The 14,456-nt window shown below is 58.8% G+C and overlaps 1 protein-coding gene across 1 annotated transcript in view; it reads left to right on the top strand.

Moving 5' to 3' along the window:
* The first annotated feature begins 1,186 nt into the window (after window positions 1–1,186).
* LOC147086852 (synapsin-2-like) overlaps window positions 1,187–14,456 on the top strand; it is a 98,533-nt gene continuing 85,263 nt past the window's right edge. The window contains exon 1 of the mRNA XM_085978340.1: window positions 1,187–1,334. Within this exon, the coding sequence (XP_085834466.1) occupies window positions 1,305–1,334 (30 nt within the window). The 5' untranslated portion in view covers window positions 1,187–1,304. The remainder of the gene's footprint in view (window positions 1,335–14,456) is intronic.

Raw genomic sequence — 14,456 nt, 5'->3', positions numbered from 1 at the left:
CTTAACCTATCTATATCCCTTCCAATATCTACAGCCAATGAAGTACTTTTGAAGTGTGGTCACTGTTGTAATGTGGGAAACGCGGCAGCCAATTTGCGCACAGCCAGCTCCCACAAACAGCAATGTGATAAATGACCGGATTATCTGTTTTAGTGATGTTGATTGAGGGATATATATTGGCCCCAGGACACCGGGGAGAACTCCCCCTGCTCTTCTTCCAATAGTGGCCATGGGATCTTTTATGTCCCACCCAAGAGAGCAGACGGGGGCCTCGGTTTAACGTCTCATCCCAAAATGCGGCACCTCCGACAGTGCGGTGCTCCCTCAGTACTGCCCCTCCGACGGTGTGGCACTTGCTCAGCACTGCCCGCTGACAGTGCGGCGCTCCCTCAGTACTGCCCCTCTGACAGTGCAGCGCTCCCTCAGTACCGCACCTCCGACAGTGCGACGCTCCCACAGTACTGCCCCTCCGACAGTGCAGCACTCCCTCAGTACTGCCCCTCCAACTGTGCGGCGCTCCCTCAGTACTGCCCTCTGACAGTGCGGTGCTCCCTCAGTACTGCCCTCTGACAGTGCGGCGCTCCCTCAGTACTGCCCTTCCGACAGTGCGGCGCTCCCTCAGTACCACCCCTCTGACAGTGCGGCGCTCCCTCAGTACTGCCCTTCCGACAGTGCGGCGCTCCCACAGTACTGCCCTCTGACAGTGCGGCGCTCCCTCAGTACTGCCCTTCCGACAGTGCGGCGCTCCCTCAGTACCACCCCTCTGACAGTGCGGCGCTCCCTCAGTACCGCCCCTCCCACAGTGCGGCGCTCCCTCAGTACCGCCCCTCCGACAGTGCGGCGCTCCTTCAGCACCGCCCCTCCGACAGTGCGGCGCTCCCTCAGTACCGCCCCTCCAACAGTGCGGCGTTCCCTCAGTACCGCCCCTCCGACAGTGCGGCGCTCCCTCATTACCGCCCCTCCGACAGTGCGGCGCTCCCTCAGTACCGCTCCTCCGACAGTGCGGCGCTCCCTCAGTACCGCCCCTCCGACAGTGCGGCGCTCCCTCAGTACTGCCCCTCCGACAGTGCGGCGCTCCCTCAGTATTGGCACCGGGGGAGTGTCGGGCCTGGATTATAGGGCTCGAGTCTTTGGAGTGGGGACTGGAACCATCGACCTCCTGACTCAGAGGCGGGATTGAGGCTGGCGCGTGAGATGGATTGTGTCTGAAAATGGTTAACATGTATCCGCTGGTGGTGCGCTCCATCGCTAATGATTTCTTCTCTTTCTAGCTCACGACAGCGAAATTCCCAGTCGTTGTAAAAATGGGACATGCATACTCCGGAATGGGAAAGGTATGGAGTTTAACGATATACTAACGGGGTCGCTGGGGGGGGGTTAATTGATGACTGAGTGGGAGAGAGGGTCCAGAAACTCACTTCATAGAGCCACCTGTTGCCCATGGCCAGAAACCGGCCCGTGACAGTTCACTCAGGATAATTGCATGGGGAATGTGACATAATAAAACTCACTGCACACTTGGTTCAGAACATGGAGGGCTAGTTGTACTTCACTAGTTCCTGTCTTACAAAATGTCCCTGGCAGACTGGGCCCACACCCGAGTATTTATACTCCTTGGATGGCGCCACCAGCTGGCCATCCAGTGTTATTTCAGGAATAGTTCCGTTATGATGATGAGATTTATAACAGAATGTTTACATAGCAAATTGGAGTGGTAAATATTGTCACGTAGACATCATTGAAAATCACGATGAAATTACTGAGCTCTCAATAGTACGGCCTTGTCATTGTGTGACTGACTGACCCCTCGAGAGTGCAACTCTGTCACTGTGTGACTGACTGACCCCTCGACAGTGCGGCCCAGTCACTGTGTGACTGACTGACCCCTCGATAGTGCAGCCCTGTCACTGTGTGACTGACTGACCTCTCGATAGTGCGGCGCTGCCACTGTGTGACTGATCCCTCGATAGTGCGGCCCTGTCACTGTATGACTGACCCCTCGACAGTGCGGCCCAGTCACTGTGTGACTGACTGACCCCTCGATAGTGCAGCCCTGTCACTGTGTGACTGACTGACCTCTCGATAGTGCGGCGCTGCCACTGTGTGACTGATCCCTCGATAGTGCGGCCCTGTCACTGTATGACTGACCCCTCGAAAGTGCGGCCCTGTCACTGTGTGACTGACTGACCCCTCGAAAGTGCGGCCCAGTCACTGTGTGACTGACTGACCCCTCGACAGTGCGGCCCAGTCACTGTGTGACTGACTGACCCCTCGACAGTGCGGCCCAGTCACTGTGTGAATGACTGAACCCTAGATAGTGCGGCCCTGTCAGTGTGTGACTGACCCCTCGATAGTGCAGCCCTGTCACTGTGTGACTGTCTGACCCCTCGATTGTGCGGCCCTGTCACTGTGTGACTGTCTGACCCCTCGATAGTGCGGCCTTTTCACCGTGTGACTGACTGACCCCTCGATAGTGCGGCCCTGTCACTGTGTGACTGACTGACGCATCGATAGTGCGGCCCTGTCGCTGTGTGACTGTCTGGCCCCTCGATAGTGCGGCCCTGTCACTGTGTGACTGACCCCTCGATAGTGCGGCCCTGTCACTGTGTGACTGACTGACCCCTCAATAGTGCGGCCCTGTCACTGTGTGACCGACTGACCCCTCGATAGTACGGCCCTGTTACTGTGTGACTGTCTGACCCCTCGATAGTGCGGCCCTGTCACTGTGTGACTGACTGACCCCTCGATAGTGTGGCCCTGTCACTGTGTGACTGACTGACCCCTCGATGGTGCGGCCCTGTCACTGTGTGACTGACTGACCCCTCGATAGTGCGGCCCTGTCACTGTGTGACTGACTGATCCCTCGATAGTACGGCCCTGTCACTGTGTGACTGACTGACCCCTCGATAGTGCGGCCCAGTCACTGTGTGACTGACTGACCCCTCGACAGTGCGGCCCAGTCACTGTGTGACTGACTGACCCCTCGACAGTGCGGCCCAGTCACTGTGTGACTGACTGAACCCTCGATAGTGCGGCCCTGTCAGTGTGTGACTGACCCCTCGATAGTGCAGCCCTGTCACTGTGTGACTGTCTGACCCCTCGATTGTGCGGCCCTGTCACTGTGTGACTGTCTGACCCCTCGATAGTGCGGCCTTTTCACCGTGTGACTGACTGACCCCTCGATAGTGCGGCCCTGTCACTGTGTGACTGACTGACGCATCGATAGTGCGGCCCTGTCGCTGTGTGACTGTCTGGCCCCTCGATAGTGCGGCCCTGTCACTGTGTGACTGACCCCTCGATAGTGCGGCCCTGTCACTGTGTGACTGACTGACCCCTCAATAGTGCGGCCCTGTCACTGTGTGACCGACTGACCCCTCGATAGTACGGCCCTGTTACTGTGTGACTGTCTGACCCCTCGATAGTGCGGCCCTGTCACTGTGTGACTGACTGACCCCTCAATAGTGCGGCCCTGTCACTGTGTGACCGACTGACCCCTCGATAGTACGGCCCTGTTACTGTGTGACTGACTGACCCCTCGATAGTGCGGCCCTGTCGCTGTGTGACTGTCTGACCCCTCGATAGTGCGGCCCTGTCACTGTGTGACTGACTGACCCCTCGATAGTGTGGCCCTGTTACTGTGTGACTGACTGACCCCTCGATAGTGCGGCCCTGTCGCTGTGTGACTGTCTGACCCCTCGATAGTGCGGCCCTGTCACTGTGTGACTGACTGACCCCTCGATAGTGCGGCCCTGTCACTGTGAGACTGACCCCTCGATAGTGCGGCCCTGTCACTGTGTGACTGACTGACCCCTCGATGGTGCGGCCCTGTCACTGTGTGACTGACTGACCCCTCGATAGTGCGGCCCTGTCACTGTGTGACTGACTGACCCCTCGATAGTGCGGCCCTGTCACTGTGTGACTGACTGACCCCTCGATAGTGCGGCCCTGTCACTGTGTGACTGACTGACCCCTCGATAGTGCGGCCCTGTCACTGTGTGACTGACCCCTCGATAGTGCGGCCCTGTCACTGTGTGACTGACTGACCCCTCGATAGTGCGGCCCTGTCACTGTGTGACTGACTGACCCCTCGATAGTGCGGCCCTGTCACTGTGTGACTGACTGACCCCTCGATAGTGCGGCCCTGTCACTGTGTGACTGACTGACCCCTCGATAGTGCGGCCCTGTCACTGTGTGACTGACTGACCCCTCGATAGTGCAGCCCTGTCACTGTGTGACTGACTGACCCCTCGATAGTGCGGCCCTGTCACTGTATGACTGATGACCCCTTGATAGTGCGGCCCTGTCACTTTGTGACTGACCACTCGATAGTGCGGCCCTGTCACTGTGTGACTGACCCCTCGATAGTGCGGCCCTTTCACCGTGTGACTGACCCCTCAATAGTGCGGCCCTGTCACTGTGTGACTGACTGACCCCTCGATAGTGCGGCCCTGTCACTGTATGACTGATGACCCCTTGATAGTGCGGCCCTGTCACTTTGTGACTGACCACTCGATAGTGCGGCCCTGTCACTGTGTGACTGACCCCTCGATAGTGCGGCCCTTTCACCGTGTGACTGACCCCTCAATAGTGCGGCCCTTTCACCGTGTGACTGAGCCCTCGATAGTGCGGCCCTGTCACTGTGTGACTGACGCCTCAATAGTGCGGCCCTGTCACTGTGTGACTGACCCCTCGATAGTGCGGCCCTGTCACTGTGTGACTGACTGACCCCTCGATAGTGCGGCCCTGTCACTGTGTGACTGAGTGACCCCTCGATAGTACGGCCCTGTCGCTGTGTGACTGACTGACACCTCGATAGTGCGGCCCTGTCGCTGTGTGACTGTCTGACCCCTCGATAGTGCGGCTCTGTCACTGTGTGACTGTCTGACCCCTCGATAGAGTGGCCCTGTCGCTGTGTGACTGACTGACCCCTCGATAGTGCGGCCCTGTCACTGTGTGACTGACTGACCCCTCGATAGTGCGGCCCTGTCACTGTGTGACTGACTGACCCCTCGATAGTGCGGCGCGGCCCTGTCGCTGTGTGACTGACTGACCGCTCGATAGTGCGGCCCTGTCACTGTGTGACTGACTGACGTCCTTGACAGTGCGGCCCTGTCACTGTGTGACTAACTGACCCCTCGATAGTGCGGCCCTGTCATTGTGTGACTGACTGACCCCTCGCTAGTGCGGCCCGGTCACTGTGTGACTGACACCTCGATAGAGCGGCCCTGACACTGTGTGACTGTCTGACCCCTCGATAGTGCGGCTCTGTCACTGTGTGACTGACCCCTCGATAGTGCGGCCCTGTCACTGTGTGACTGACCCCTCGATAGTGCGGCCCTTTCACTGTGTGAATGACTGACCCCTCGATAGTGCGGCCCTGTCACTGTGTGACTGACTGACCCCTCGATAGTGCGGCCCTGTCACTGTGTGACTGACCCCTCGATAGTGCGGCCCTGTCACTGTGTGACTGACTGACCCCTCGATAGTGCGGCCCTGTCACTTTGTGACTGACCCCCTCGATAGTGCGGCCCAGTCACTGTGTAACTGACCCCTCGATAGTGCGGCCCTTTCACTGTGTGACTGACTGACCCCTCGATAGTGCGGCCCTGTCACTGTGTGACCGACTGACCCCTCGATAGTGCGGCCCTGTCACTGTGTGACTGACTGACCCCTTGATAGTGCGGCCCTGTCACTGTGTGACTGGCCCCTCGATAGTGCGGCCATGTCACTGTGTGACTGACTGACCCCTCGATAGTGCGGACCTGTCACTGTGTGACTGACTGACCCCTCGATAGTGCGGCCCTGTCACTGTGTGACTGACTGACCCCTCGATAGTGCGGCCCTGTCACTGTGTGACTGACCCCTCGATTGTGCGGCCCTGTCGCTGTGTGACTGACTGACCCCTCGATAGTGCGGCCCTGTCACTGTGTGACTGACTGACCCCTCGACAGTGCGGCCCTGTCACGGTGTGACTGACCCCTCCATAGTGCGGCCCTGTCACTGTGTGGCTGACTGACCCCTCGAAAGTGCGACCCTGTCACTGTGTGACTGAATGACTGACCCCTCGATAGTGCGACCCTGTCACTGTGTGACAGGCCCCTCGATAGTGCGGCCTTGTCATTGTGTGACTGACTGACCCCGCGATAGTGCGGCCCTGTTGCTGTGTGACTGACCCCTCGATAGTGCGGCCCTGTCACTGTGTGACTGAATGACTGACCCCTCGATAGTGCGACCCTGTCACTGTGTGACAGACCCCTCGATAGTGCGGCCTTGTCATTGTTTGACTGACTGACCCCTTGATAGTGCGGCCCTGTCACTGTGTGACTGACTGACCCCTCGATAGTGCAGCCCTGTCACTGTGTGACTGACCCTTCGATAGTGCGGCCCTGTCACTGTGTGACTGTCTGACCACTCGATAGTGCGGCCCTGTCACTGTGAGACTGACCGCTCGAAAATGCGGCCCTTTCACTGTGTGACTGACTGACCCCTCGATAGTGCGGCCCTGTCACTGTGTGACTGACTGACCCCTCGATAGTGCGGCCCTGTCACTGTGTGACTGTCTGACCCATCGATAGTGCGGCCCTGTCACTGTGTGACTGACTGACCCCTCGATAGTGCGGCCCTGTCACTGTGTGACTGACCCCTCGATAGTGCGGCCCTGCCACTGTGTGACTGACTGACCCCTCGATAGTGCGGCCGTGTCACTGTGTGACTGACCCCTCGATAGTGCGGCCCTGTCACTGTGTGACTGACTGACCCCTCGATAGTGCGGCCCTGTCACTGTGTGACTGACTGACCCCTCGATAATGCGGCCCTGTCACTGAGTGACTGTCTGACCCCTCGATAGTGTGGCCCTCTCACTGTGTGACTGACTGACCCCTCGATAGTGCGGCCCTGTCACTGTGTGACTGACTGACCCCTCGATAGTGCGGCTCTGTCGCTGTGTGACTGACTGACCCCTCGATAGTGCGGCCCTGTCACTGTGTGACTGTCTGACCCCTCGATAGTGCGGCCCTGTCACTGTGTGACTGACTGACCCCTTGATAGTGCGGCCCTGTCACTGTGTGACTGACTGACCCCGCGATAGTGCGGCCCCGTCACTCTGTGACTGACTGACGTCCTCGATAGTGCAGCTCTGTCACTGTGCGACAGACCCCTCAATAGTGCGGCCCTGTCACTGTGTGACTGACTGCCGTCCTCGATAGTGCGCCTTGTCACTGTGTGACTGTCTGACCCCTCGATAGTGCGGCCCTGTCACTGTGTGACTGAATGACGCCTCGATAGTGCGGCCCTGTCACTGTGTGACTGACTGACCCCTCGATAGTGCAGCCCTGTCACTGTGTGACTGACTGACCCCTCGATAGTGCGGCCCAGTCACTGTGTGACTGACTGACCCCTCGATAGTGCAGCCCTGTCACTGTGTGACTGACTGACCTCTCGATAGTGCGGCGCTGCCACTGTGTGACTGATCCCTCGATAGTGCGGCCCTGTCACTGTATGACTGACCCCTCGAAAGTGCGGCCCTGTCACTGTGTGACTGACTGACCCCTCGAAAGTGCGGCCCAGTCACTGTGTGACTGACTGACCCCTCGACAGTGCGGCCCAGTCACTGTGTGACTGACTGACCCCTCGACAGTGCGGCCCAGTCACTGTGTGACTGACTGAACCCTCGATAGTGCGGCCCTGTCAGTGTGTGACTGACCCCTCGATAGTGCAGCCCTGTCACTGTGTGACTGTCTGACCCCTCGATTGTGCGGCCCTGTCACTGTGTGACTGTCTGACCCCTCGATAGTGCGGCCTTTTCACCGTGTGACTGACTGACCCCTCGATAGTGCGGCCCTGTCACTGTGTGACTGACTGACGCATCGATAGTGCGGCCCTGTCGCTGTGTGACTGTCTGGCCCCTCGATAGTGCGGCCCTGTCACTGTGTGACTGACCCTTCGATAGTGCGGCCCTGTCACTGTGTGACTGACTGACCCCTCAATAGTGCGGCCCTGTCACTGTGTGACCGACTGACCCCTCGATAGTACGGCCCTGTTACTGTGTGACTGTCTGACCCCTCGATAGTGCGGCCCTGTCACTGTGTGACTGACTGACCCCTCGATAGTGCGGCCCTGTCACTGTGTGACTGACTGACTCCTCGATGGTGCGGCCCTGTCACTGTGTGACTGACTGACCCCTCGATAGTGCGGCCCTGTCACTGTGTGACTGACTGATCCCTCGATAGTACGGCCCTGTCACTGTGTGACTGACTGACCCCTCGATAGTGCGGCCCTGTCACTGTGTGACTGACCCCTCGATAGTGCGGCCCTGTCACTGTGTGACTGACTGACCCCTCAATAGTGCGGCCCTGTCACTGTGTGACCGACTGACCCCTCGATAGTACGGCCCTGTTACTGTGTGACTGTCTGACCCCTCGATAGTGCGGCCCTGTCACTGTGTGACTGACTGACCCCTCGATAGTGCGGCCCTGTCACTGTGTGACTGACTGACCCCTCGATAGTGTGGCCCTGTCACTGTGTGACTGACTGACCCCTCGATAGTACGGCCCTGTTACTGTGTGACTGTCTGACCCCTCGATAGTGCGGCCCTGTCACTGTGTGACTGACTGACCCCTCGATAGTGCGGCCCTGTCACTGTGTGACTGACTGACCCCTCGATAGTGCGGCCCTGTCACTGTGTGACTGACTGACCCCTCGATAGTGCGGCCCTGTCACTGTGTGACTGTCTGACCCCTCGATAGTGCGGCCCTGTCACTGTGTGACTGACTGACCCCTCGATAGTGCGGCCCTGTCACTGTGTGACTGTCTGACCCCTCGATAGTGCGGCCCTGTCACTGTGTGACTGTCTGACCCCTCGATAGTGTGGCCCTGTCACTGTGTGACTGACTGACCCCTCGATATTGCGGCCCTGTCACTGTGTGACTGACCCCTCGCGAGTGCGGCCCTGTCACTGTGTGACTGACTGACCCCTCGATAATGCGGCCCTGTCACTGTGTGACTGTCTGACCCCTCGATAGTGTGGCCCTGTCACTGTGTGACTGACTGACCGCTCGATATTGCGGCCCTGTCACTGTGTGACTGACTGACCCCTCGATAATGCGGTCCTGTCACAGTGTGACTGACTGACCCCTCGATAGTGCGGCCCTGTCGCTGTGTGAAAGACTCACCCCTCGATAGTGCGGCCCTGTCGCTGTGTGACTGACTGACCCCTTGATAGTGCGGCTCTGTCACTGTGTGACTTTCTGACCCTTCGATAGTGCGGCCCTCTCACTGTGTGACTGACTGACCCCTCGATAGTGCGGCACTGTCACTGTGTGACTGACTGACCCCGCGATAGTGCGGCCCCGTCACTCTGTGACTGACTGACGTCCTCGATAGTGCAGCTCTGTCACTGTGTGACTGAATGATGCCTCGATAGTGCGGCCCTGTCACTGTGTGACTGACTGACACCTCGATAGTGCGGCCCTGTCACTGTGTGACTGTCTGACCCCTCGATAGTGCGGCCCTGTCACTGTGTGACTGTCTGACCCCTCGATAGTGCGGCCTTTTCACCGTGTGACTGACTGACCCCGCGATAGAGCGGCCCTGTCACTGTGTGACTGACTGACCCATCGATAGTGCGGCCCTGTCGCTGTGTGACTGTCTGTCCCCTCGATAGTGCGGCCCTGTCACTGTGTCACTGACCCCTCGATAGTGTGGCCCTGTCACTGTGTGACTGACTGACCTCTCAATAGTGCGGCCCTGTCACTGTGTGACTGACTGACCCCTCGATAGTGCGGCCCTGTCACTGTGTGACTGACTGACCCCTTGATAGTGCGGCCCTGTCACTGTGTGACTGACTGACCCCTCGATAGTGCGGCCCTGTCACTGTGTGACTGACTGACCCCTCGATAGTGCGGCCCTGTCACTGTGTGACTGACTGACACCTCGATAGTGCGGCCCTGTCACTGTGTGACTGACCCCTCGATAGTGCGGCCCTATCACTGTGTGACTGACTGACCCCTCGATAGTGCGGCCCTGTCACTGTGTGACTGACCCCTCGATAGTGCAGCCCTGTCACTGTGTGACTGACTGACCCCTCGATAGTGCGGCCCTGTCACTGTGTGACTGACTGACCCCTCGATAGTGCGGCCCTGTCACTGTGTGACTGACCCCTCGATAGCGCGGCCCTGTCACTGTGTGACTGACTGACACCTCGATAGTGCGGCCCTGTCACTGTGTGACTGACCCCTCGATAGTGCGGCCCTGTCACTGTGTGACTGACTGACCCCTCGATAGTGCGGCCCTGTCACTGTGTGACTGACTGACCCCTCGATAGTGCGGCCCTGTCACTGTGTGACTGACTGACCCCTCGATAGTGCAGCCTTGTCACTGTGTGACTGACTGACCCCTCGATAGTGCGGCCCTGTCACTGTGTGACTGACCCCTCGATAGCGCGGCCCTGTCACTGTGTGACTGACTGACACCTCGATAGTGCGGCCCTGTCACTGTGTGACTGACCCCTCGATAGTGCGGCCCTGTCACTGTGTGACTGACTGACCCCTCGATAGTGCGGCCCTGTCACTGTGTGACTGACTGACCCCTCGATAGTGCGGCCCTGTCACTGTGTGACTGACTGACCCCTCGATAGTGCAGCCTTGTCACTGTGTGACTGAATGACCCCTCGATAGTGCGGCCCTGTCACTGTGTGACTGTCTGGCCCCTTGATAGTGCGGCCCTGTCACTGTGAGACTGACCCCTCGATAGTGCGGCCCTTTCACTGTGTGACTGTCTGACCTCTCGATAGTGCGGCATTTTCACCGTGTGACTGACTGACCCCGCGATAGTGCGGCCCTGTCACTGTGTGACTGACTGACCCATCGATAGTGCGGCCCTGTCACTGTGAGACTGACCCCTCGAAAATGCGGCCCTTTCACTGTGTGACTGTCTGACCCCTCGATAGTGGGGCCCTGTCACTGTGAGACTGACCCCTCGAAAATGCGGCCCTTTCACTGTGTGACTGACTGACCCCTCGATAGTGCGGCCCTGTCACTGTGTGACTGACTGACCCCTCGATAGTGCGGCCCTGTCACTGTGTGACTGTCTGACCCCTCGATAGTGCGGCCCTGTCACTGTGTGACTGTCTGACCCCTCGATAGTGTGGCCCTGTCACTGTGTGACTGACTGACCCCTCGATATTGCGGCCCTGTCACTGTGTGACTGACCCCTCGCGAGTGCGGCCCTGTCACTGTGTGACTGACTGACCCCTCGATAATGCGGCCCTGTCACTGTGTGACTGTCTGACCCCTCGATAGTGTGGCCCTCTCACAGTGTGACTGACTGACCCCTCGATAGTGCGGCCCTGTCGCTGTGTGAAAGACTCACCCCTCGATAGTGCGGCCCTGTCGCTGTGTGACTGACTGACCCCTTGATAGTGCGGCTCTGTCACTGTGTGACTGACTGACCCCTCGATAGTGCGGCCCTGTCACTGTGTGACTTTCTGACCCCTCGATAGTGCGGCCCTCTCACTGTGTGACTGACTGACCCCTCGATAGTGCGGCCCTGTCACTGTGTGACTGACTGACCCCGCGATAGTGCGGCCCCGTCACTCTGTGACTGACTGACGTCCTCGATAGTGCAGCTCTGTCACTGTGCGACTGACCCCTCAATAGTCCGGCCCTGTCACTGTGTGACTGACTGACGTCCTCGATAGTGCGCCTTGTCACTGTGTGACTGTCTGACCCCTCGATATTGCGGCCCTGTCACTGTGTGACTGAATGACGCCTCGATAGTGCGGCCCTGTCACTGTGTGACTGACTGACACCTCGATAGTGCGGCCCTGTCACTGTGTGACTGTCTGACCCCTCGATAGTGCGGCCCTGTCACTGTGTGACTGTCTGACCCCTCGATAGTGCGGCCTTTTCACCGTGTGACTGACTGACCCCGCGATAGAGCGGCCCTGTCACTGTGTGACTGACCCCTCGATAGTGTGGCCCTGTCACTGTGTGACTGACTGACCTCTCAATAGTGCGGCCCTGTCACTGTGTGACTGACTGACCCCTTGATAGTGCGGCCCTGTTACTGTGTGACTGTCTGACCCCTCGATAGTGCGGCCCTGTCACTGTGTGACTGACTGACCCCTTGATAGTGCGGCCCTGTCACTGTGTGACTGACTGACCCCTCGATGGTGTGGCCCTGTCACTGTGTGACTGACTGACCCCTCGATAGTGCGGCCCTGTCACTGTGTGACTGACTGACACCTCGATAGTGCGGCCCTGTCACTGTGTGACTGACCCCTCGATAGTGCGGCCCTATCACTGTGTGACTGACTGACCCCTCGATAGTGCGGCCCTGTCACTGTGTGACTGACCCCTCGATAGTGCAGCCCTGTCACTGTGTGACTGACTGACCCCTCGATAGTGCGGCACTGTCACTGTGTGACTGACTGACCCCTCGATAGTGCGGCCCTGTCACTGTGTGACTGACTGACCCCTCGATAGTGCAGCCCTGTCACTGTGTGACTGACCCCTCGATAGCGCGGCCCTGTCACTGTGTGACTGACTGACACCTCGATAGTGCGGCCCTGTCACTGTGTGACTGACCCCTCGATAGTGCGGCCCTGTCACTGTGTGACTGTCTGACCCCTCGATAGTGCGGCCCTGTCACTGTGTGACTGACTGACCCCTCGATAGTGCGGCCCTGTCACTGTGTGACTGACTGACCCCTCGATAGTGCGGCCCTGTCACTGTGTGACTGACTGACCCCTCGATAGTGCAGCCTTGTCACTGTGTGACTGAATGACCCCTCGATAGTGCGGCCCTGTCACTGTGTGACTGTCTGGCCCCTTGATAGTGCGGCCCTGTCACTGTGAGACTGACCCCTCGATAGTGCGGCCCTTTCACTGTGTGACTGTCTGACCTCTCGATAGTGCGGCATTTTCACCGTGTGACTGACTGACCCCGCGATAGTGCGGCCCTGTCACTGTGTGACTGACTGACCCCTCGATAGTGCGGCCCTGTTACTGTGTGACTGTCTGACCCCTCGATAGTGCGGCCCTGTCACTGTGTGACTGACTGACCCCTCGATAGTGCGGCCCTGTCACTGTGTGACTGACTGACCCCTCGATAGTGCGGCCCTGTCACTGTGTGACTGACTGACCCCTCGATAGTGCGGCCCTGTCACTGTGTGACTGACTGACCCCTCGATGGTGCGGCCCTGTCACTGTGTGACTGACTGACCCCTCGATAGTGCGGCCCTGTCACTGTGTGACTGACTGACACCTCGATAGTGCGGCCCTGTCACTGTGTGACTGACCCCTCGATAGTGCGGCCCTGTCACTGTGTGACTGACTGACCCCTCGATGGTGCGGCCCTGTCACTGTGTGACTGACTGACCCCTCGATAGTGCGGCCCTGTCACTGTGTGACTGACTGACCCCTCGATAGTGCGGCCCTGTCACTGTGTGACTGACCCCTCGATAGTGCAGCCCTGTCACTGTGTGACTGACTGACCCCTCGATAGTGCGGCCCAGTCACTGTGTGACTGACTGACCTCTCAATAGTGCGGCCCTGTCACTGTGTGACTGACTGACCCCTCGATAGTGCGGCCCTGTCACTGTGTGACTGACTGACCCCTCGATAGTGCGGCCCTGTCACTGTGTGACTGACTGACCCCTCGATAGTGCAGCCCTGTCACTGTGTGACTGACTGACCCCTCGATAGTGCAGCCCTGTCACTGTGTGACTGACTGACCCCTCGATAGTGCGGCCCTGTCACTGTGTGACTGACCCCTCGATAGTGCAGCCCTGTCACTGTGTGACTGACTGACCCCTCGATAGTGCGGCACTGTCACTGTGTGACTGACTGACCCCTCGATAGTGCGGCCCTGTCACTGTGTGACTGACTGACCTCTCGATAGTGCGGCCCTGTCACTGTGTGACTGACCCCTCGATAGTGCGGCCCTGTCACTGTGTGACTGACTGACCCCTCGAGAGTGCGGCCCTGTCACTGTGTGACTGTCTGACCCCTCGATAGTGCGGGCCTGTCACAGTGTGACTGACCCCTCGATAGTGCGGCCCTGTCACTGTGTGACTGACTGATCCCTCGATAGTGCGGCCCTGTCACTGTGAGACTGACCGCTCGATAGTGCGGCCCTGTCACTGTGTGACTGACCCCTCGATAGTGCGGCCCTGTCACAGTGTGACTGACCCCTCGATTGTGCGGCTCTGTCACTGTGTGACTGTCTGACCCCTCGATAGTGTGGCCCTGTCACTGTGTGACTGACGCATCGATAGTGCGGCCCTGTCACAGTGTGACTGACCCCACGATAGTGCGGCCCTGTCACTGTGTGACTGACTGACCCCTCGATAGTGCGGCCCTGTCACTGTGTGACTGACGCATCGATAGTGCGGCCCTGTCACTGTGTGACTGACTGACCCCTCGATAGTGCGGCCCTGTCACTGTGTGACTGACCCCT

The sequence above is a fragment of the Somniosus microcephalus genome, unplaced genomic scaffold (genome assembly GCF_052327205.1).
Source record: "Somniosus microcephalus isolate GS21.2 unplaced genomic scaffold, FLI_Smic_1.0 unresolved_chr7, whole genome shotgun sequence".
NCBI classification, from domain to species: domain Eukaryota; kingdom Metazoa; phylum Chordata; class Chondrichthyes; order Squaliformes; family Somniosidae; genus Somniosus; species Somniosus microcephalus.
This window is presented reverse-complemented; position numbering and strand designations above follow the sequence as displayed.